Source organism: Equus quagga, chromosome 6, assembly GCF_021613505.1.
Source record: "Equus quagga isolate Etosha38 chromosome 6, UCLA_HA_Equagga_1.0, whole genome shotgun sequence".
Taxonomy (NCBI): Eukaryota; Metazoa; Chordata; class Mammalia; order Perissodactyla; family Equidae; genus Equus; species Equus quagga.
Window position 1 is genome coordinate 110,491,497 of NC_060272.1, and position 25,895 is coordinate 110,517,391.

The 25,895-nt window shown below is 38.8% G+C and overlaps 1 protein-coding gene across 1 annotated transcript in view; it reads right to left on the reverse strand.

The window, feature by feature from the left end:
- The window catches only part of LOC124240799 (translation initiation factor IF-2-like), a 197,009-nt gene that overhangs the window by 170,160 nt on the left and 954 nt on the right, over positions 1-25,895 (reverse strand). The window contains exon 2 of the mRNA XM_046663899.1: positions 24,818-25,780. Coding sequence (XP_046519855.1) covers positions 24,818-25,780 — 963 coding nt within the window. The remainder of the gene's footprint in view (positions 1-24,817; positions 25,781-25,895) is intronic.

The window sequence follows — 25,895 nt, forward strand, 5'->3', positions numbered from 1 at the left end:
AGGGACATGTGCCATCATTGAGTTCAACCCCACAGTTTGCAGATAATAAAACTGAGGCTCAAGAAGTTTCATTGTTTTGCCAAGGTTCACAGCGCTTGATAGTGACAAATGAGCCCTTGAAGCTATGTCTGCAGAGGATAATAATCAAAGCAATATTCACCGAACCCTTCACTGGGTGCCGAGCAGTGGGTTAAGCATTTTGATGCGTTATTTCAATCAAGCCTCACAACAAAACTAGGACATAGATAGGACCTATTTAGGTGGGATTAAATTGACTTTAACTGAATAATTATCCAACTCTTCCACATCCAATCTTGCGGTCTGAGGCTTAACATTTTACTGCCTCAGAAAATGTAACAGGAGCATAGGAGGACAAAATAATATTAAATTGTAAATAAAAGGTTGCCACTGTACTTCGTGAGGTGACAATTCATTTTCATGCTGATAATCATTTTACTGGAGATGCTGTAACTAAGGAAAAATGCTGTATGTACTCATTAACCCACATATGAGTGGACAAAGGGTTAGGAGGGTAGGGGAAGTGGACTTCTTCTATAACTTTCTAAATATTAAAACCCACCTAATCAATATCAATCTACGAATAGCACTTCGGCCAATTTTCCACTCACCTCCCACAAACAAGGTGTAAAGTGGTCCAAAATAAGTTTTCTTGCTCTTTGCAATTAGGTTTTGGAAAGAAATACATTTTTATAAGCATTTCACCTGTTTTGGGTATGCAGCTCAGATCCATAAGCCAGGTAACAATCACATTTTAGAAATGCATTTATGTTGCGTACGGCATTGCTACATGGATGGTTGAAAGGAAAGGGGTTTCATTACAAAGTCGACAGTATTCCCAACAGCATTAACTGGCCCTCCACGTCCATTCACAGTGCACAGCGTGTTCCCAAGAAAGCCAGAGGAGAGGGACAACTTAAAACCAAACTAAGTATAGAGGCTCGACCTACACCAACCCCCGAGGGAAGCAGCATTGTGAGAAGAAGCCTGAGCACTCAACTGCAAGATCAGATGGACGGATGTGCACAGCTTCTGGAAGTTTGCTGAATTTTGTCCTCCCTCACTGCAGCTCTTGATGGGATCATCACAATCCCAGGTATCCAGAGTAGCAGACCATTTTTCATAAGGTAAGAAGCAAAGAAAGAGGGAAAGGAGGGAGGAAGAGGGGGAGGGAGGGAGGGAGGGTGGAAGGAAAGAGGGAGGAAGAAGGGGAGGGAGAAAAGGAGGAAAGAGAGAGAGAGAGAGAGGAAGGGAGGGAGGGAAGGGAGGGAAATCTACAGAGCCTGACTATTAAATCAGTGAATATGTCACAAGCCAGGTAAGCCCAAAAGTCTTAAGCCATTAAACACTCAAAAAGAAAATGGTTTTGTTTTTGTTTTTCTGATACTTGAGAGTGAGTAGGAGAGGCAGGAAATGGTTTGTTAGAGATTCCCCTGCAAAATTTTTATCAATTGAATCCTGCACTTTGTTCTTGATGTTCTCATTTTGTCTGCTGGATTTACCTATTGAATCCTAGAAGAATGTGAGGAAATGTTTAAATCTGAGTTGGTTTAAAAAAAGAAAACAATCTTCCTTACTCTGTATCAAAGCACATTGGCTTCCCTCCATTAGACCATTACGAAATGGCATTAGGAGTATGTTATGTAAACCTGCTCAGAGACTGGACTAGAGATTATAAAATCCACATCCAAATAAAAAGAAAACCGCAATCTAATTCAGTAAAGCCAGTCATTTTAGAAAGGAAGAGAAATGACAACGAGAGCAATATTAAAATTTGCTTAACTTCTTTACAAATGCACACTAAGTAAACTCTTTAAAAGTAAACTCAAAGACCTTCTGAATCAGACACATTATCTCCAAATACTAAGAAAAAAGAATTCATACAAGATGTCTCTTTCAGCCACAGTTAGAATGAATTTGAGCCTTCTGAAAATACGTTGCTATTCATCTCAACACTATATTACTTTTAAGAGTCAACTGTATTATAAGCCCTACAAAACCTCAGAGAAAGTTTCACAGCAAAGACCATTTACATATACTAATTTGGCGAAAATTGCTTTCCAAATCACAATGTTTTACAAAGGCCATATTCTATTTTTCCTTTAGTGCTTTTTTGACAGTTGGAAATGGGTACAAGTTGTAATTTACTTGTATCCATTTCCTACTTTAGTACTGTCCAGTAAAATCATTCAAACAGCATGACAGATAAAAGGCAATAATGAAAAGTGTTTGCAATCTTCTGAGAGCTATAATGTGCACTGAATGCAAACAGGAGCTGGTGATTGAAAAAAAGAAAAAAAAATATATATATATATATAATCTATACATATGTCTGATGACTACTAAGATGGTCCCTAAACATATTCAGGATCCCGCAATGAAAATACGTAAAATGGTGTGCATTGATCCAGTAACCCCCAAAGTTCCTAGTCCCCCTTTAATTTACCTTAAAGGAGAATTGCTTTGAGAAAAATCCTACAAGATATGGCGAAATCTGACGGTGGTTAACAGTGTATTTTTGTAGTCATGAAAGCAGAACAACAAAAAGAGGTCATATGCAAGGCCAATGGCAGCTAAAGCCATCATGTTTTCCATCCAATTTGAAAATTATGGGGAAAATAGGTGATGAATTATAAGGAAGAGAGAAAGTCAATTATGATGATTACCAAAATAGCCACACAACATTTCAGAAACGCCTGACTGAACAGGGCCACAATACACTTCAAGTTATGTGAAACAGAAAATTAACTAGTGTTTGCACCCACTATGTATGTTTTGTTAACAAAGTGATTTTGATTAAGTTTATGGTCACATTGCAGGATCACAAGACTTCACAAAGAGGATTAATGTAAATATAAAATCTTTCAACTGTAAAAGTAATCATGTCTGAAGGAGGCTAGATATTTAATATTTCTCTAAATTGGAGTTATCTCTCTTTTTTTTTCACATTGCCTGAGGCTTCATTTTTCCACGAACTGAGCAACTATGCAAACCCTCCAAAGAACAGAAAATAATATCTTAAATGAAAAGAAATGCAACCCTTCACATCATATTAGTACTCTCATAAATTTAATATCCACTGTTCATTATCCAGAGAGCTGCGTAACATAAAAGACATTTTCTTTCCTATTCTTATTTTACCCAAGCTAAAAACAAATCAGTAACACAATTGACTTAATATTTTCTCTGTGGGCCCCAGAAATCTTAACAATAGTGGTAATGCATCCAGTTCATCTAGAGGCTACTGCCACACAGCTTACAGTGAGAAAGAAGAAAAACGGGGTTTAAAGGTTGAAGTTTACAGCTTTTCTTTTCTGACTTACTATACAGGAGCCTTTGCTAAAGAATTAATCTTATTGGACAACATTCCACTACCCCTTTGTTCCCAAGAGGTTATTAACATTGATTTGAGCATCTGACCTTTGAAACTTCTGTAGGATGTCTGAGCATAGCTATTTAGGATGATCTACAAGCCTGATATACAATAAATGACAGACAGAAATATGGAGAAAGAATTGAGCCCAGTAAGTAGAGATATATATTGTAAATGGTAACATTTAATTATTTCAGTTTACTCATTTATCACTTTAGTAGGTATTAGATAAAAATTCTCATTATCCTCTAGATTTCATAACAAAATTTCAGAATGTAAGCATGGCAATTGTAGCTAATGATACTGTATAATATGATTAATGTTGCTAAGAGTAGATCTTAAGTGTTCTCACCAGAATAAAGGACATAGGGATGAAGGAGTTAGTTAATGCTGTGATAATAAATATGTTGCAATATATAAAAGTATCCAATAACATGTTGTGCACCTTAAACTTACACAATATTATATGTCAATTATATCTTAATAAAGCTGAGGGAAAAATCAAAAAACAAAAACTTTCACAATGTAACACAATTGTCATTTACTGGATTGATGGTGCCATGCTAATAATGGGCACAATTATATTATACAGTCATTCATAATCTAAAGCTGAACGGAAAATAACTCAGTATATATATTTTATATATCACGTAAAATTGAAAACTTACTAACTCACATAAGGTTTAATTTTTATGGATAAAAATGTATAAGAAATCCAGTAATTCTATAAAATATTTTTCTCAAACATCTGACAATCTTTCATAATTTGCCTGTTCTTATTTACTTCAGAAATAGCGTTCATAACTACTTAGTTCATATATCTAATTTCTAAAGATTTACGTAAAAGAGAAGAATAATGGAAAGATAATAACAGTAGTAGTATCAATAGTAATAAAAACTGCTTTATTTATTGGCTATCCCATGTGTCAGGCACACTACTCTTTAAATGCATTAACTCATTTAAGGTTCACAGTAACACTAGGAGGAAGGTAGAGATACCCACCTCCTATCATTCCTATCTTAGAGACAAGAAAACTGAAAATCAAAGAGGTTACCCAGTGTGAATTTAAACCCCAGTCCATCCGGAGACCAGCACAGTAAGCTAGGACGCACACAGACGACGATTTCTAACCAACATCCCATTGCGTCCTCCCTCTATGGCTTTGAGCAAGACATTGAAACTTTCCATTTATCAGATTTTCTCCTGTATAAAATGAGGGCAGAAAAGAAAGTAAATACAGAATTGCTTTACAGCAGGCAGCTTAGTGAGTAAATCTTGAGTTTATGTGGGGTTATTCAGAGCAAATAACTTACAGCCCAGCCAGTGCTTTCGCCTAAAGGGGTGGGCATGACTGAACTGAGGAATCGGCCTGCACGGAAAGGGTTGAACAGATAGGATCTAGGTCATGCAAGGACCCTGGGTTAAAGTCAGTTGTCAGGAAAGGCCATGGTGGAGGCAAATATTCAAGTGGGGCCCAGAGCGTCAGATTCAGAGTCAGCGAAGCAGAACCAGAGCCTGGGGTGCACAGAAGAACTGGACAACCTTGGTCTTCTGCCTCGTTAGACATCACCTGGGCTCCTAGGCACCAGCTGTAGCTGGGATGAGTTCAGAGAGCAGAGATGGACCTGGCCCTGCATTTGAGGCAGGTGGGCACTAGGAATGGGATATGTCTAGAATTGTAGCGTCTCCAAATAGAGCTAAGAAGAAAATTTGCTTTTCAAAAGAGTTGAGGGGGCCTGGCCCAGTGGCATACTGATTAAGTTCCTGTGCTTCGCCTCAGTAGTCTGGGATCCCCAGTTTCAGATCCCAGGCACGGACCTATGTACCGCTCATCAAGGCAGCGTCCCACACACAACATAGAGGAAGACTGGCACAGATGTTAGCTTGGCAACAATCTTCCTCAAGCAAAACCAGGAAGACTGGCACAGATGTTAGCTCAGGGCCAATCCTCCTAACTACAACAAAAAAATGTTGAGGAACGCAGTGCCAGCACCCTCCTGCCTTAGGGTATTGCACTTACTGCTCTCTCTCCTGAACTCTTATTCCGCAGAAAGTCACCTTCTCAGATGCCCACCTCACCTAAAGCAGCACTGATTCCACCCCACCCACACAGAAGGGTCACTCCATATCCCCCTTCCCCGCCATGGTTTTTTTCTTCATAGTACTTATCGCTATCTCATTTATTTTACACACTACTATATATCTGTTTATTGACTATCTCCCCACTGGAACGAAAGTTCCCTAAGAAAATAATCTCGTCTTTGTTGTTGCCTGCTGCATCCCCAGGGCCTAGATCCATGTCTGGAACACAGTCAGAACTTAGTAAATATTTGTTTAATTAATATATGAATACATTTCAAAACAACATTGTCCAAATGCCATTTTTCACTGCTGACAGTTTAGGGTTTTGCGTGTTGCCACATGCCCTGTTACATAAATTAAGAGATGACCAAATTGGTAAATAATAATAAATATAATCAAAGTTAGTGACCTTGAAACTCGTGAATTAATTCAGGCGTAAATACTGCTCAAACTGCAGAACTTGAATGTTTTGATAGTTTAACAGAACACTGACAAAGCAAACTACAAGATATGCTCTATTTCACAAAGAAAGGGAGCCCTTGGCGCATCTCTAAAAGGCCGGAGTTATTGGTTAATCACTGAAAACCCATACTCTTCTTGCATTAATTTTTCCTAGTTAAAAGTAAAAAGGCTAATGTTAGGACGTATACAGGACAACTGATCTCTATCCTTACAAAAAATATAGTGTTAATTTTTAAAGTAATTGTAGGTCCTAAATTCAGAATGTTAATTAAAATATATTTTTAAAATAGCATATAGAAAGAAAAGATAGGAGAAACTGAGTGATACACAGATTAAATGTTGTTTTTCTCCCAACTATAAAACTAATTAAGACAAGATTCCAGAATCATGAAAATTGGATTTTAAGTCAAAATAGTTCACCCTCGTTAGAAGATTATCCAATATCTAACTTCTACATTAAATAAGGCTGTGCTATTTAAAACAAAAGTAGTTTTGTTTGTTTGCTTGTTTTATTGTGAGGCTGTAAAGAGAAAGTGGAGATTTCCCACTATAATTAAGCATTTGACTACAACTACATTGTATATAATACGCTCACTTCCCAGAACATAAGTAAGTCGCATGATATTATGTAAAATCTGAATTTCAGCTTCTTAGCTTCTAACTCAAAATTTTAGGGTCAACTAAAGTTCATTTCAAAGAATAAACCAGAGAAATTACTAAAGAAAAATCTGTTAAAAAAATAAATGTAAGGGGGAAAGTTCAGCCCAACAAGCCATAAAAGCAGAAAAAAACTACAGTAATTGAAAGATATTGTAACCGACTCAGTCATGGACCTGTAAAAAATAAAACTGAATAAGCAGATCAGAAACAGATCTTAAAACCTATGATGATTTCAAATAAGATTTTTTCTTAAAGGAGCATTGCAAATAATTGGGGAAGGAAGGAAGGAAGGACTGTTCAGTTTGGGGATAAGTAATCGGCAATTTTGAAAAAAGTCTACTAGAAGCTTGCTTCATACTACAACTACTATCACTTAGAGATGATTTGAAGGTAAGATTATCAAATTATATTCCTCTCTTTGGAAACATCTAGGGTCTAATAGCTGCTTGGAAATGTTTCACTTCTCAAAACCAACTAATAGACTCCTTTTCAAATTCAACTCAAATTAATTTAATATAGATATTTCCCTAAAGTTTATACTATTTTCTAATAAACTGCCTGAAAAAAAAAGTATGAATTTATGAATAGTAATGGAAAACACTGGTTGATTATATAACAGGCCATTTAGTTTGGCAGTTCTTTTTTTTTAAATCTATGTACATATAACTCTTGTTTGTGAATTTATAACATGCTTTAGTTATGCTTTTTCCTAACAAAACAGTACCTAGTTTGTATGCCAAAAATAAATATAATGATAGTTCATGATTACTTCATACTTTCAGGTATCTCTCCATCTATATAAGTTTGGGAACCACTTGACTGAAGAGCAGATGGAAAGTAGTAACAAGAGGAATAAAACACCAGAAAAACTAGATGAAAATCTTAGGAAAGGAAAAGATCTTCTAGTTTTAAATGCAATAGGAATAATAATAGAGAAAAAGATTATCAACAGTTTTGATGATATAAAATTACAATTGAAAATTCTTTCTGTAAAAAGAACTACTAAAAAAGATGACTAAAGAGACTTAAAGTACGTTTGTTTCACACATGACAAAGAGTTAATATACCTAATATATAGAGAACATGAACTAAATAAAAACCCTTAGGCAAAGGAAATGTACAGACAATTCATATAACAGGAATAATTACTTGCAAACAAACATTAGGGAGAAACTATCACTTTAGTAATTAAAGAAATTCATATTAAAACGATAATGAGACAATTTTTTGCCTATTAACTAAGAATTTTCAAACTGGCCAAGGGGAAAACAAAGTGGTATCCTCAGTCCTTACTGGTAGCATTATTAGCACATCTGTCCTCTCTGGAATGCAATTTGACCATATGTTTCAAAAGACATAATAATGTTCATATTCTTTGACGTATTGATACCACTCCTAAGAGAAATAATGCAAAATATAAAAAAAGCTATCTCCATTACAATGTTCCTCAAAGCTTTATATTTGCAATAGTGAGAGAAATGAGGAAAAATAAAAAACAATGTCCAACAATAGGGAAATAGACACATCTAGTCAATGAAATGCTGGGCCGCCATTAAAGATGATGGTCATGATGAGATAAGATGGGAAAAACACATTGATGCTAAAATGTTAACTGATGAAGTACTGAATAGCAAACTCACACATAGTATAAAGGACCAGAAAATTTACTCAAGGCACAACAGTGGATTGTTTTCAGGTGACAGGATTATGAGTGACATTTTGCTGTTGTTGTTTCTAAATTCTCTATAACAAAGTTCTACTACTTTTATGACTTTAAAGCAGATGAACACAAGTTAGGGTAGAAAAAGGTGGAAACAGCATCACTTGGCCACTACCTTCAAGCAGTACATTAGAGAAAGTACTTTGGGTTCATGTTTTCTTTCAAATCACCCCATTCTAAACCAAACTATCTTTTCTGACTCTGTCACTTGTCAGACACATCCAGGTGGAATGTTCCACATTTCTGGGCCTTTCTGGTCTCTACTCAGAACGTGGGCTACCCCTGGGGCTCAGTTAATTTGGTAGGCCTATAATTACATAAATTTAAAATACTAACACATCAACCACATAGTTCTGAAAACTAATCATGCCCATCCCTAATCTTTTTTCAGCTAATTAAACAATTGAAAATGATTAATTGCCCTTTTAACGGACTTAGCAAGCCTTTGGCACCAATTACATCAATTAAGTACAGTACCATACTGGATCTGATACTGCATCTTTTACACTGCATGTAACAATATGTACAAAAGACGCTGTCAACAAGGATCACTGTCATGTATGAATCACCCTGTCTTCTTAACTGAGAGTTCTCAGCATCGCTTCCATAATGACAAATTCAAGTTCTACGTTATTACCTAGAGCAAAAGCCATGGGTGCAGTGGGGTGGGCTTGAGGACATGGACTATTAAATCCCTCCTGGGTGAAAAAGCCTGGCTCTTTTAGACAGCTCCCGCCCTATCACAACATTCTTACGATCATCAAGACTTAGATCGGTAATTACAAGAGGAACCTGTTTTCCCCTCGGCTTCTGATAGAGACGGTACATATAATCACAATAAAAAGTTAAGACTTGAAAAACAAGACTTTGCAAGAGGTGAGTGTCCCCAAGCTCTTGTGGATTAATTGGCTTAAAGGAGACCTTCCACTCTCCTGCTCTGTTACAGGGAGCTGAAAATGGCAGGAAGCATAAGCACTTCCATCCTTGCCCTGAATCTCCTCAGTAAGGAAATAAATCTGTTATAACAGAGATAGAAACAAGCTTTATTATTATTATAATCATTATTTTAGCTGAGAAATTTTCTAGGCAGGGGGGTGGGAGACAGTCCATTGTTCTGAGCAAACACCAATTTATTATACATCAAAACACCCTCAGCATTGTGTATATACAATCCCCTGGCCCTAACAGAGACCTTTGTATCTTTTTTAAAGCTGCAAGCATTGCTGAATACACAAATTCATTCCAACTGCCTTTAAAAATGCTTATCCCTCAGAAACCTCTTTTCGCTAATTTTGATTATGAAACTCAAGGTACATACCAACAAAGACAGTCTCAGAACTGATTAAAAAAACAAACGAAAAACTAGACCTAACCGTTGCTATGTACTTTCTAAGGCATATCCAAAATAAAGCAACTTCTTCATAGAATTACAGCAAAGATGAAAAAAAAATCTACTTGCAAAATGCAAACTCTGCCACTTAAAATACCAGCACCTGTGGCGCTCCCTGTGGGAACAGATAGAGATTGACAATGTGAAAAGAAAAGAGAAAGGCATTTGGGAACAATTCTCTCAGGTTCTGTGACCAAAACACAGGCCAGTTAGGAGAAAGTAGGGCTATGTTTCCAGGAATTGTTACAAAGTCGGTTAACTTTTATCCCTCCTCGTTTCCTGACTGCTCTATTACAGCCCTACAGAAACATTAAGGTGAGCCCTTAACCCTTGCCTGGGGGGGCAGGAGGGGGGGCACAGGTGCAGGTTAAGGTACAGGCCTAGTATTGCCTCTACTACTCTGCCTCGCTTCCCCACTGGCTTGCCAGGGGTGCATCTGGAGGTCCTCATCTGCCCCCATATTTCGTTCAATGTCTTCTAACAGGTTGTTCTGACATGTGCCTGTCAGCGTTAATTACATGTGACATTGGATTGGCTTGATCTCTGACAAATTTCAAGAGCACCATAATGAAGCAAAAAGACGGCAGGAAAGATGCCAAGAGGAGAGTGGGCCATGCCTTTGCATCCCCAGGATTTCCTTCATGCCTCCCTCCTGCCCAGTTCAATCACCCTAACAGAGACACATTTGCTGGGCTCCGCATACAGAGCTTTGAGCATCAGACCCATCCTGTTCGCTTAGAACAACCTAGTCTACACCTCTTGTCCCATTGAGAGCATCCTCTTCTCTCACAACATCCTGTTCGGATGTTAGATTATATGATCACCACTGAGTCCCCTCTCTCAACCATATTGCCCCTCTTTAATCCTTCTCATATAGCTCTGCAGCAAAAATGGCTGAAAACAGACAAAAGTCACTTGGAAAACAACAGAAGAGATTCCCTGAAGAAATCTGAGGAGATGTGGTGGAACTGACAGTATCATTTGTTTCCTTATTTAACTTCCATAGAAGCGTATTTCGGCACATTGAGCAGGTACAAAATCAAAAAGCATGCATATTTGTCATTAGACAAAATGCACAGAATTGGCTATCAATTCACTTTCCTTGAGGATGTATTTCTAGACACAGTATCTTTCACTTACATCTGGCAGGTACATTCTTTCCTACTAAGATCAATGAGTATTCTCAGCATGTAATGGCCTATCTTTATTTTATTACATGTGTAACCTTGAAAACATCAACGTTTCAGACCAATCAGGTGGATCAGTGTTGTCCAATATAACTCTGTGCAACAACGGAAATGTTCTGTGTCTGAGCTGTTCTGTATGATGGCCGCTAGCTACATGTGGCTATTGACCACTTGAAATTTAGCTAGAATAATTGAAATTATAGTTATATTTAATTTTAATTAAGTAATAAGGAGATTTGTTTTCCTATGGTAAAAAAATAGGATGAAAAAGATCTGTCCCCTGTTCTTTCCCCCGAGTCCTGATAAGACAGTAGATTCCTCATCAAAGCAGATGTTGTCTGATGTGGAACCTTCCTCCATCTCAGAACCAGCAAGCCATTGGCCAGGACCCTGTTTCTGGGAGTATAACAGGGGCAATGTTAAGTATACAAAGGAATGGCCATGGGTTCCAGAGACCAAGGTAGAAGGGCTAGCTGGAACAATGCAGTCTCTTCAATTCTTGGGGTCTTAGCTTCCGCAACAAAACAATATGAGGTTTAATCTAAAGTCCTTTCTAGCACCTTTGGAAAATTTCCCATTCACTCTCTGAAAACCAGTTATCCCTATGACAATGTGGCCCATTTTACAGACAGAAAATTGTGTTTGGTCCTCACCTAGAGATACAGAATACAGTGTAAATTGTCACTCTGGTACCTAAATAATCCAAAAAGAAAAAGAGTCTTATGATTAAAATATCTAAAAGATCATTTATTTCCCCCTTACCTTTAAGTAATGTCGTGTTCATACAGGCTTACGGCTGCAAGTTTTTATCTATTTGTGTATTTCATTATTTTTCTCAATTCCAGTTGCAAAGAACATTACTACTGTAAAATTTTACTACATTGTTGTGCATCTTTTCTTCTAAATGATGAAAACTATTTTGAAAATTTACACAATCAGAAAGAGTGACAGGCCTTTTTATTACATTTATTAAAAATTATTCATCACATTTATATTCCTTTTACTTAGTATACATTTTTTCAGTATGAGCCATAGTCACTAAATGACTAGTTTGGTATACTTCTTAGAGGGCTCTATCATTTTAAAATTGCCTTGAAATAAAATATCACTCAGAATGAGGCTAAGAAGATGCATATTTTAAAAAATTTCTCATAGAAACTAACCATCTGTACAATAATCCATTGTCTGCTCTACCAAGGTGATTTATTAAGGATAATGAAGCATATGATTTAATAGCTGCTGCAAATCCTTTTTCAAGTAGGATGGGTATAAATAATACAAAAAGATGGTCTAATAATAGCCAAATCCTAACCTAAGGACTATTCTATATGCTAGGTCACAGGAAATTAGATGAGTTCAATTAACTGTGGAGCTAAGTCAAGTGTGGCTAGGCTGCCAAGGCTCTAAGCACCCCCTCCTATGCTAGTAGTGATGGTTATTATTACTTAGTGAAACCTGTAAGTTCCATTATCATGGTGGAATTTGACTGGTTTTTTTCCACACGACAACACAAAGCTCTCCAACTGGAAATGGACATTATGCTGGCATGAATTTTCTGAAATCTTAAGATTCCAGATCTCTGCGTATTTGTCAGTGTAAACCGTACCTGGCACTGTTTTGCTCATCCTTATAGTCCCATCGTACTTTACATTTAGCAGAGTTTAATGTATGAAGCTTTAAAGAACGAATGCATTCATGGGAGAGTGGACGATTGAGTGAATAAAACGAGGTCGCTAAAATCCTTGAGAAAGAAAAAACGCAATTCTGTATTCCTATGAGACCTTGTTCTAACATTTATCCTCACCTATACTTTTGAGTTTTGATGGTCAGTTGTCAAAAGGTTATTTTCTTTGGTGGTAAAGGTTTCCTTAAACCAGCTTTCTATAAAGCAGGAAAAAACGCCACAAAATCACACACACGGTTAGAACAAAAGTGTCCAAACATTAGCTCCTATTTGCAAACTGAAACACTCCTCTCCTGGCTATTTCTGTTAATATTAATGTCTTCACAGGACCTCATGAAATCAGTGAGGCAAATTTCTGATGATGGGAAATACAAACCATCATACATGCCAGCTGTTTGGCATGAAAAGATTGCCTGGCTGTGCCTTACAGACATGGCACAGCCATTCATTGATAAGCTGGCACAGTCAGTCCTGTCCTCATGCCACCCAGCAAGTGCATCTAAAATAAGATTAGGTGTTACAAATTCTAGTGTTCCAGTAACACTGAGCTGCGGAAAATATCCATGGCTAAACATATACAAGGGGCCTATGTGTGAGACATATGTCACCTCTGAAAAATGTCTGCTTCACCAGACACATTCACCACCAGCATATTTACACACCGCAGTTCCTACCACTTTTGCTCTTGTGAGCCTGGCTTGCCAGAACTGAGATCAATTTTATTAGATACCATTAGTCTCTGTTAGGGCGGTCATTTGAATAACAACAGATTGGCAAGTATAAAACTAAGGCACCTGTTGTACATTTGGCAGCCTGGATGAGGCCCCTTAAAATGAAAACAAACACGAGCTATAACCATGCCAGGCAATGGCTTTTGGTTCAGTAATGACCATGTGTCAGAATTAAGTGCATCTGGGAATTCCTACCACAGCCAGATGTAAAGGCAGATTTGTCTTGTCTAGTGGCATATGAGTAGATATACACAGTATACTCAGATTTGGCTTTGTCTTGGTTTGGTAGGGAACTAGGTAAGTGGAACTTAGCTCAAATAAAATAAAATTAATTACTGAAAAGCAACTAACTATATTATCATAAATTGTAGAGTTAAATATTAAACATATGGGCTAGAAGATTTGGGCCATGAACTACTTTAGCTCTGATTTTTCTGGGCACAGTGATTTGTTCACAAAGTACTCAACAACAATGTGCCAATATGACTAGTACACTAGGCCAGGCAATGGGTTAGGTGCTAGAGATACCACTGGGAACAAGACTTAGATCTCGGCGTCAAGGAATTTGTGATGAATCAGACCATAAATAAGCAATTACAAGGCATTATGATAGATGCTATCTGTAGAATTTATTTGGTGCTCTTTTATTGCATAGAGAAAGGATATCCAGGCTTGGAAGGATGGGAAGGCTTCCTGGAAGCATTGTCAGCCAGGGAGGACCTGAAGGAAGAGATGAGTTGGGCAAAAATGGAAGAGGAAGGGACTTTCCACATGGAAGGAGAGAATGCATGCTCAAAACTACAGACAGAAGGGTCAAAGTAGTGGATCTGGGAAAAAGCAAATACTTTAGTATGGTTGGAATGGATGTGTGTTGGGGCTGGGGGAAGGAGAGGGGAGGAGAAAAATGAAAATAAGAATGGCAAGGTGGCAAAGAGACAAGGCAGGGTAAGGACATCAGGGTCAGGTGACTTTTGCTGAGTGTTTCAAGCTTTATATAGGGAGAATGGGGAGCCACTGGAATATATGAAGGAGAGAGAAGACATGATCAGATTTGAGATTCTTTTTTTCTTATTTTGGTGAGGACGATTCACCCTGAGCTAACATCTGTGCCAATATTCATCTATTTTGTATGTGGGTCACCGCCACAACAAGGCTAATGAGTGGTATAGTTCTGCACCTGGGATGCAAACCCACAAACATGGGCGGCTGAAGCAGAGCATGCCAAACCCAAACACTATGCCACAGGGCCAGCCCCCCAGATTTGAGTTTCTTAAAAATCATGCTGGTTGCAGAACTGAAGAAGCAACTATAGTGAGCTCGCAACTAAACACTGGGAGGCTGCAATCCAGGCAAAAGATGATGGGATCCTTGCCAACAAATGTAAGCCAACATATTAAAAGGTAATTGAAAGGAAGTTAATAATTATTGTGGTATGCTTGGAATAATAAGAGATTATTTAGAGAAAACAAGATTTTAAGAGATAAATTTAAAATCAAAATGTAAATTATAAATTTCCTAACTTTTTTTGGTAAAAATAAATCAAATTCAAGCTGAATCTGGACAATTGTAAAAATCAGATTCAAATACACTGAGGCAATCATTTCCTGAAGTAGTACCTGAATACACATAACAACATTCATTGAACTTGTCATTCTTAATTTGTAACTATTATCATCAAAAAGCATTCATTGGGGCTGGCCCTGTGGCAGAGTGGTTGAGTTCCTGTGCTCCACTGCAGTGGCCCAGGGTTTCGCTGGTTCGGATCCACTCGTCGGGCCATGCTGAGGCGGTGTCCCACATGCCACAACTAGAAGGACCCACAAGTAAAAAAAAAATATATACAACTATGTACTGGGGGGCTTTGGGGAGAAGAAAAACAAATAAATAAAACAGTAAAAAAGCATTTATTAAGACTCTAACCATGGAAGAACCCTCACTACACATTCCCCAAAGAAGGCAGTACAAATGCTCCAGGCTTCTAGGAGGTTGCGCTTATAGATTAACTCACAGGAAAACATGGGGCTAAATAGGACAGCATGTGAGAAGCAGTTTCGGAAAGCTGCGCAAAGGAGGCTTAATTGTTGACACACTGTAAGAGCCATAAAAGACCGAAGCGTTTTCCACGTAACTTTATTTTATGTACCACGTCTGATTTAAAACTTCACGGTGCCTTGTTGTCAGAGAAAAAATAATTTTCCAAGTCATCAAACAAGTGTCACATCCTGTATTGTATTATTTACAAAGCCAAAATTAATCAGAAATAGGCCTCTGAGGCCTTACCAAAAAGGAAAAAAAGCTAAACTTTTATAAAATAGGTTAAATGGGGGAAAACATCAAATCATCCATCCGTTATTGATAACGAAATTAACAGGTGAGCACTGAAAACAGAGTATTTTACAAGACATTATAATTGACAAAATTTCCCAGAAGAAGGCAGGCTGCCAATAAATAAAATGCATACATATCAGTCCTCGGCATAATTTGACTTCTTTGACAGGAAGCTATTCTTCAGATAGCCCTGCCTGATCTATATTTCTCTTTATAAAAATGCTTTTGATTCCTTGCCTGTTGGGCAGCTATGAAGATGCCAGCCTCTGTGATTTTAAAAACTATTCTTGGTAGAAATATTCCATTTAACCACTTCCGCTCCAGGACTGACCCCAGAGCTCAGTATGCTGTCACTAGCCTGAAAGTATAGAATTTTAGAGCTGGAAAGCAATTGCCAAAAAAGGTCATCTAGTCCAAACAGTTTAAGTAAAAAAAAAAAAAAAACAACAAAAAAAATTCAAATGCCTCCAGTCGCAAGCAGAGAAACAGAACAGATTCTTCAGAAACAGTAAAGGGACAACCTATATAATGCTTAAGAGTCTTCCAGAATTTTTGGCCAAGAAAGCACTGTGTCTTTGGGTATACTTGCCTGGTATATGCGAAATGATTTTTTTTTTAATTCATGTCAGACACAAGAATATACCGAGGGGTTAAGAATAGAGTGGATAAAAGCTGGGGTTGTAATATTGCTTGACTTAAAATCTTAGCTTTAATTTCCATCTTTATTATATCCAGCTATGCAACCTTGGGCAAAAAATCCCCTCTATGAATCAGCTTCTTCTTGAATAAATTGGTAATAATAAAAGCATCTGACTTACAGAGTTAATTTTAGAGATTAAGAATGACACTGAAGTAAAGTGCTATGTCAAATGCCTGGCACATAGTTAGTGCTCAGTAAATTGCAGCAACTAGCACTATTAGGACTTCACACATCAACCACCACTACTGAACTTCTAATATCAAGAAAATTGAAAGGAATTTGTTTTCCATCTATTTCAGTGTCCTGAGCATTATCAGAGGTTTCAAATGGATCATTATTCTTTGCATTCATGATTTCAATTAAATTCAACTCAAACTATACTCAAAGAAAAGGACACAGCCCTTGGGCTGAGCATTAGAATATGAGAGAATGATTAGAAGGATTTCAAAGGATGCAAGTTAGGACAGCTGGTAAGGAGAGAAACGGGATTCCAGGAACAGTAGTGGCAGAACCAAAGAGGTGCCTGAGAGCAGAGGCTTCTTTCTCCCTGACACAGGGACTCTGATACTGCAGGAGGACAGGGCACCTGGGCGATGGTTAGAGAGGAAGCTGCACACACAAGTTAGGGTTAACTGGTTAGCTGCAAAGGGCTCTGACTGCTGTGCTGAGGATTCATCCCTTGAGTATGCAGGTTGGAGAAGGCTTGCATTTCAGAAAGCAAAAGTTTTCAGGAGGAACTGAAGAGGAGAAATGAGAAAACACCAAGACCACATAGGAAGCCATGCACGCAGTGCTGAGCATTTAAATAATATGATAAAGGTAAAAAGGGAAAGGAAGTGATAAAGTTCAAAGGGATTACAGGAATAGAACCTACACAACTGGATGGAGGAAAGAATGAAAGGAGGGAAGGAGGCAGAGACGACATCAAAGTTTCTAGTTCAGGGATAAATCAGATGATGAGGTACCAAGAAAAATGAAGTAGATGTAAGTACGGATGGAAGATTATTTTAAGTTTATAAAATGCAGAGTTTGAGATACACGGGAGCCTTCTATTTCTCAACCATCTAACAAGCAGATAAAAAATTCAAGCCTGTAACTCCAGAGAGAAGTTAGGAAACTTAGTTTGAGGGTCATCTGTACAGATATCATTGCTTCTATGAGAAGTGGATAGGAATACTCCAGCAGACAGTATGGACAGCGACCTGAAGAGGGCCACAGATAAATCAACAATAAAACAGTTTAGAATGGAGGTGCAGACAGAGGCCAAAACATCAAATGAAGAGGAAACAATATTTATAAAGAAGGTGGGGTCAAAAAAGGAACCCAGAACAACTTCCATACATGGGATGTTTCCAATGGAAGATGCTCCCCAAAATTTATTTCTCTGGGAAAACATTAGAATTTCTTCATTTTTCCCCCCTCAGGAAAAAAAAGGAAAATTAGTACCTGGCCAGCAAGTAGATTTAGAACATTTAAGACATTCCAATAGATTATATTATTCCCAATTAGCCAAATAATCTTGATAGATCTATTTAAAGTAAGATATAGAATCACGTATCTAAAAATCCACTGAAGTATTTCAACCAGAAAAGTCAAAACTAGTAGAAATATTCTGCTGCTGTCTTAAAATCCTTTAATAATATTTCGATTGTTACTATTACAAGTAGTTTGAACTCGACTTCCCAGGGCGGTCAGGGTCTGTTTGTGTAGTAAGAAACCATTAGTATATGCTCAATTAGTCCCTTTAGTCAAGATGGAGAATTAGGAAGGGACATAAAGGAAAAAATTATTTTAAACACTGAAAACAAATGTCTTTTTGACCTATAATGGGGCCCTGGATCAGCATTTGATGTGTCTAGTCTAATTTTTCTCTGTGAAATTGTACTGGCGGATCTTAGGGAGAGACAGAAGGCTGTAAATTCCTATCCTCCATCAATACATTTGACCTCAGAGCAAACCCCACAACTGGCTACAGGCACCCACCATCCATCATTGCTCTTGAAACCTGATCTTTCAGGGAAGGACAGCTGCACTGGCAAAGAGCTGAGGAGCTTTCTAAGATGCACTACCATTAAAGAAAAAAAATGGTGATTCCTTTGGTTCAGTATTTTAATTAACTGCTTTTCTAAACATTTCTTCCCCTGGACTGCGGCTCCACATCAAATATCATCCGGAATTTATTAATACATTTTTGACTTTTGAGAAAAATCTTCTCTTTGTACATTCTAGGTAAAATCATTTCTAGCTTTTGCTTTAAAAGCTTTCTGAGATAAATAGGGTACTATGGCATACTGATGCGTACAGACTTCAGTAAAGTGCTCGACAGGAAAACGTGGTTCCAGCATCTATAGTAATTACAGCATGTGCACAACAGAACACAAATTGGGCAATGTACACAAAACACCCACATCCAACGTCTTGATTTTTAAGTCAGGTAGCAATAATTTATAGCAGATAGCTAAAGATAGCAGATCTTGATCATGGAAGATAGCGTTACTGAATATAGCACGTTCATTACATGATTCCTACTTCTAGGAATTTTTTTCTTTAAAATACAAAATAAGGCAAATTCTCATTATCTAATTGGATGTTCATCACATCTATGGTTATTCTTTCCATTTTACAGATGGTGAAACTGAAACCCTGAAATGTTAATTAACTTCCCTCAAGTTCCCACAGATAATAAGCGACAAAACTAAGGTATAAATTCAGCTCTTCTTGCCTCAAATTTGTGTTCACTGTAGCAAAAAAAAAAAAAAAGGAGGAAGCCGGTTGAGATTTTGCAATCTTTACTCTCATCTTTATATACATTATATACCTGCATGATTAAGACTAACAAGTGATTTTCAATTATTTATAAGATCAGTACTAATACAAATCTTTACGTTAATATAAGTAGTTCATTTGCCAAGGCTTAAAAAAGTCTCTTGTTACCCGTGACCCAATGATTACGATGATCATTTTAAATATTTGAAAGTACAATATCTCCTAATCCCAAAGCAATACTGACAAGTGCTATTTCCTAAATGCAATTCACAAACCTCAATTTAGTTAGCTAGTGCTACATTAAAGAACATAGCTCCAGGGCTGTTAAAAGAAAGAGACAATTAAGAATTTATAAATTCAATCAATTTCATGAAACTGACAGAGTTACAATGTTTAAGTCCAATAAATAGCAATGTGGTAAAGGTCACAATGCTCCTGACATTGTTATCGGAATGTCAAAGTTAAGCGGTGTTTCTGGTCAGTGAATTCAAAGAACTAGAAGAAAGCCCAGCCTCAGATGGCTGCTTTGGCTCTAATATTTTGTTATAAATGCTTAAGGAACTAGAGAGGAGCTGCCCACCACCTAAGAGAGGCCATTTGTAAAGGAAAGCAAGGCTCCTTTGCTGCAGGTGGGGAACCGGGAACATTGACGTTGTCTCAACACTATTTTTCTACTGGTAGATCTGATCTGCTGACTTACAGACAGAATCAGTTGTCTTAGCTTTCCAAGTTGTCACCTCTTCCATATAATTTACTGGTCTATGACACATAGGGATTTCATCTGGGGAACAGCAGAGGTTTGAATGCTGAGAAAAAGTTCAGTTTTACCTTTCTTTTTTGTAATTTTAAAAAGCTACGGACCAACTGAGAAGTATTGGTATGATCCTACTAAATATATGAGCATCAAATAGAAAATAATGAACAGAAAGATATTGAATGAATTAGTTTGAGACAGAGGAAGCAGGATACTGCAGGCATTATTTTAATCAATTTTTTTTCCCAACAAGTTGCTTTGAGGAATGTGACCGTATATAAGGACATAATGCTTAAATTACTTTAATGCCTAAGTCTTGAAAATATCATATAAATAAAATGTTAAGAGAAAAAAATGTAAACTGACTATTCATTACATGAAAGCAAATGGGTAAATCATTAAAGTGGAAGCAAAGAGCACAGACCTTCAATGTAATTTTGTGAAATACATCTCGTAAGAATTCTATTTCATGAATACTTCAGTATAGCACCATCGTCAGGACTTTATTATTTAGATTACGTTAGGTCAGAGACTGCTGTAGCGCATAAGCATTTGCTCTTTGACCTCCCCAAGACTTATGACAAAAAGAAAATGCTAGACTTTTCCATCAGAAGCTATAATTTCACATAATGAACAGTCAGAAAGCACAAGCCAGTATTCTTTTAGATATCTATCTTTCTTAAGGCCTTAATTATGGAGAGCTGAACCACATTTTTATTTTTTACACAAAGGGGGGGGGAATTTGAACACTTTAATTGTGAAAACAAATGCATGCCAAGCATGACATTTTAATAAGTATTACCAATTACTAATTAGAAGCAAATGAGATTATCCATATAGAAAACATATCCCCAAACAAACGTATCCTTTGGTGGAAATGTCACTGTGCTATGAAATTACAGAAGCTTAAGCAAGTTATGTTTGTTGGAATCAAATTTACTGGCAAATCCCTTCCAAGCAATCTTCTTCCACGTTATCAGATTTCTTCAGTTGATGTGTTATATAGGAATCCTCAGTCTTGTAGTTCTCAGAGAGAACAACGCTTCTCTTTGCTCTTTCTTGGCAAATCATTGATAATATACAAAGAAATGTTTTCAAACATTGACTTGGCCTGAGGCTGCAAGTTGCCTTAGTGCCATCACAAGTAAATAGCTTTCCTGAAAGATTTTTTTTAAAAAAACTAAATAGTACAAAGAAAAGGTAAATAATGCCATAAGGTAATAAGATACTCAGTGTAAGCCTAGCTTAAAATATAACTCACTTACTACTAATCTTTTCAAGCAAAAACTGCTGTCCCTGTAAGAAAATACTAAAAAATGATACATTCTTTGACCACTCTGGAAAACTGAATAACCATATCTTTATATTTAGTACCTCATAATCTGTGTTTATAATAAGAGTCCTAAGAGTATATTTTGTGACCACTAAGTTGAGTACACTACATCAAAGGTAAAGTTTATTTTCGAGATTCCCAGAAACTATGGGGAATTAGAAAGATACCCATGACCAAAGGTTAAATGTATAGATTTGAAGATGTGAGCCTGAAAGTTTGAGGCTCTCAGGATCATAAGTTAGAGCATACATATTCTTCAACTCTCAGACTACCCACAAATACACACTGAAACTAAAGAAGGGTAGTTTTAAAGCAAAATCACTTTGAGAAACCCATCTTTCCTAAAATGGCACTTTTCATATGTGATTGTGTTAATGAATTCTTACTTATCCATAGAATTCTTTTAAAAATAGAATTGTTCAATGGCTTGATAAATCAACTTTGGTCTGAAGGAAATCCAATATGCAAATACTTATCGTGTGCTCTTTTACAAATAGTCACCCTTGTCAGTTTGAAAAACTGAAAATCAACAAAAGAACAGTGTAAGTATACTTGACCTTATTGCCTAATGTCGATCAAGATCGCCACGGCCGGTCGATTTCAAATTTGTGAAACTGACATTTAAAAATGTACAGTGCATCTTCAGTCCAGGCCCCTCAAGTGCTGAGTAAACGGTAGTCACAGCCTCAGATTCTCCTTCCACACTAACTTGCGCAGCACTTACAAAGCTAGTTTAATCACACCATCCATCTATGACTGTACTTTCCTTAAAGTCATTCTGCTTCACTTATCTTTTAACCCGACATTATGCAAATAATATCCTTACCACTCCAATAAAGAAAAGTTATTAACGTTCTTACTTGTTTATCCTTGACATACACTGAGAAACTGGGATCACATATGAATTTGCACAAACACCTCTTCTATGTCTTACACTCTGTATGAAAAACCATCCTTACACCACCACAGTTTCAGAGCAGCTCTAAATAATGTTCTTGAAAAAGCCTTCAATCAATGTCCATACTAACATCAGAGTTATAAGTTAGCACGTTAAAAAGGACAAAACAAAAACTTAGGGGACTGCCTACTTGAGTTTTTTTTAAATGTCTCTCTAGGAAGGGTTTGCATATGCCACACAAGGATGTCTCCTGGAAATAAGAACAGTTCTACAGGCCCCTAGTGGCTTAGCAAATAGCAGCAGATGAAGGGATTCTAATTCTTAGCTCTCACTGTGAGATATTCTGGCTTTAAATAAATGATTTAAAAGGCAAATCAAATCATTGTATTTAATACTTAAAGTAGTTTCATGGTTATCGACTGAAATACATATATATTAAAATAGATCACTGCATTTCATCACTTCAGTAACTACAACTGCATTGGTCCAAGAAGAATTTGTGTTATATAACCTCCACAATAAAATATTTAATTCATCCACCTCTTTACATGTTATTATAAAAGTAATATATTACTCATATATATTAAGATATATTCGAGAGACACTTTTCCTCTGAATCCCACTCCTATTATACTACTATTACTGAAGGCTTTACGAATAGATTATTTCTATGCAAAGTGCTCACTATTTAAAATGAAATATAGATACAAACTGAATGCCACTTTTACAATAGTAGAAATCTAAATGTACTTCCCAACAACAGCCAGTGATAAAACTCACATTGGAGTGCATCTATTTTAAAAGATCTACAATTAATGACACCCCTTAATCCTCATCCCTTTGCTGTCTTTCCTTTACAAAAGAAAATTCCAAGCAGGCACATTTACAGCTTTTAGCAATTTTTAACTGGACACAATCTGACAGCTGAATTCATGAAACTGACCAGCTTGTCAATTTCACACTTTGAAAGTACAATAATAGCTGATAGCATGAGGGTGAATTTAAGAAATCTGTCACAGAATTGCTAGCTCCATTGAAAAGCAAAGTACAGTATCTAATTATGGGAGGTGGGAGGTAGGGAAATTTTCTTTCTATTGTCCATTTAGGACATCTGTTTCAAGAATTGGGACATCAAGCACACAAAATTTACTCTCTCTTTGCTAGTTCAATAAAATAATATCTATCTGTGGCATATAACTGAATATGTTTTCAAAATAAGCATAATATCTAAGAAGCATTGTCCAGGATATCATCATATTACCAACGTAATATAATATTTAAGTTGGTATTATCGAAATAGTCCTTTAAATCAGAACATTTCAAGTTTTGGTGCATCACCCCTCTTTTACTCAAAAAAAAGCGGGTGGGTACACTTTTTTGAGTAGTGGGTGTGTACACTTTGAAACTGAGATCATATAGTCAAAATGGTCAGAAGTACCAAGGGTAGAACTAACTCCCCAAATGTGTGCTACAGGATGGCTAGAAAGAGCACACCAAAGAGGAAGGTTCACATTTCGAGCTGTGGAAGTCCAACAGCAAATCTGTCTCAAGTTACAAGCAGTTACTAGTCTCTGAGAGGCTCAAAATGTGTGCACTATGCTCAAGTCACTGGCACTGTGTCTGTGGGCATATAAAGGGAAAAAAAGAATAAACTTTAACAGAAAATACAGGGAGAGCGATCCCTCAGGAATCTTCCTGAGGTGCTTAAGGCACAAACTGTAGATTGGTCTGGGGGATCGCTCTAAGAATTTGAGAAGGCAGAGGAGACATTTGGCAAGTCGTGTACCGGGAGGCGAGCTGGAAACAATACAAGTGGATTGTGTTAGTCCGGGTTTTGGAGAATGGAACTACTATTCAGAATCCTGGAACACCCAATTAATGAAAGCCAAGCTCACACAGAGGGTTCAAGCTTTTTTTTAAAAGCATAAGAAAACTGACTTCATTTGTTAATGGTTTTAAATGAAAATCAACCTCGCAGATACACAATGCAAGTTTTCTACATGCCTATATAAAAACTATAGTAAATCGATAGAAAAGCGAAGAACCTTTGGTTTATTAGTGGCTTTCTTTTTAAATTGTTTCCTACAACTTGGGCTTTTCATTAGAAATTCTGCGCCCCCTTCCCTACGGGATGAGTGTGTAGGAACACAGATTCCCGTAGCAGAACTACGAGCTCTGATTCTGCTGTGGAAAGGTCTCCAAAACAATCCCCCTCCTCTATGGCAGCCGGGTAGACTTTGATTCCTGCTGTTTCTCCTTCTCCCCACTAGTTCAGAGGAAAGAAAAAGAAATCGCCCCCTCACCATAACCAGCCCTCCTTAACACGGTAATCTTTGCCTCTTAAAAAAATAGAGGCAGTGGCAGAATCCCTGGGTAGGGTCGGATTGCCCCACCGCTCCACCATTTCCCCCAATACTACGCCCACCCCAGGAGGAGAGAGCAAGGGTCACACAAATACGTGTATCCAAACACCCTCTTTCTCTAGCATTGCCCCTCTCCCTGGCCGGAGGTTTCAAGCGAGAGCGACCCGTGCAGAGAAGGACCTCTGCCCAAGGAGGTTCAGAAGAGAAAACTGTGTGCGCTCCGGGGCCGGGGCGCCGGGCTCGCGGACGCGGGAATGTGCAGCTCCGGCCCGGGAGGCGCGGGCTGCCCGAGCCAGGCTCAGGGCAAGCCCCAGGCGCGGAGAGGGGAGGACACAGGGGGCGGGCCGGGTCAGCTCCGGGGACTCACCTGGTCATGTTGGCTCCGGGCAGCCGCCGCCACCGCCTCCCGCGCCGCCACCAGCACTTTGCTCCAGCGCCTTCGCGCCCCGCCACGGCCGCGCAGCCCGCGCCCGCCCCAGCCGCCGCCTCCGGGCGGCCAATTTAATCCCGCCGAGCTGCGGCCACCGCCGCGGGGCTTCCCCTGGTCGCTGCCGCCGCCCGGCCCTCGTGCGGCCAGCCCAGTCCACAGCGAGGAAGTGGAGGAGAGTGAGCGAGTGAGTCCAAAAACCCGAAATCCAGCATCCAAAGGAGCGCGTCCCCCCGCCCTCCCTCCACCCCTACCCCCTTCGCCTCCTCCTCCTCCGCCTCCTCCTCCTCCTCTTCCCGGGCCGTCCTCCTGGCCCTTCTGAGCCCGCGGCTGCCGCGGCGGTTTCTCCTCCTCCCGTTCCTCCTGTTCGCCCAGCGCTCGCTGCTCCGGCTGCCGCCGCCGCTGTGTGTCTCCGCTCCCCGCTCCTCCTGCTGCTCGTCCTCCTCCTCCCGCTCCTCGATGCTCCGCCGCTCGCAGCTGGGGGGTCCGGGGCCGCGTCTCCTCTCCTCCCTCCGCCTCTCCTGTTTCCTCCTTCCTGCTGCTGCTTCTTTTAAAGAGGATTCTTTGGCCACAAATAGCAACTCGGCTGCCCCCCTCAGCGCCTCCCTCCCCTTCTTCTCTTCTTCCCCCCAAAAGTGAAGCGCACGCGAGAGGTAACCAGAAACTGAGGCCGGCGGGGGTAGTGGGGAGGCGGGGGAGAGGGGGCGAGGCGACGCTTGGCGACCGGCCCGAGCGGAGTCGAGGGCCAGGAGGTGGGATGGCCAGTCCAGCCCAGTCCTTGGACCTGGCGTGAACCTGGTGGTTACGCTTGGAGGCGAGATGGTTTGGTGGGGAAATTAAATGAAAAAGCTCGGGAAAGTGATTGGAAAAGCTTCTCTCTTTGTTTCCTTGTCTGGGTGATTTCTAAAATCCTCGTAACGTGCTGGGGATCCCACGGAACCGCGGTGCCCCAGCGCTGGGGGATTGTATGTGCGCGTTGCCAGCGCCAGAGTGTGAGTGTGGGCGCGCCCGGGCGCCA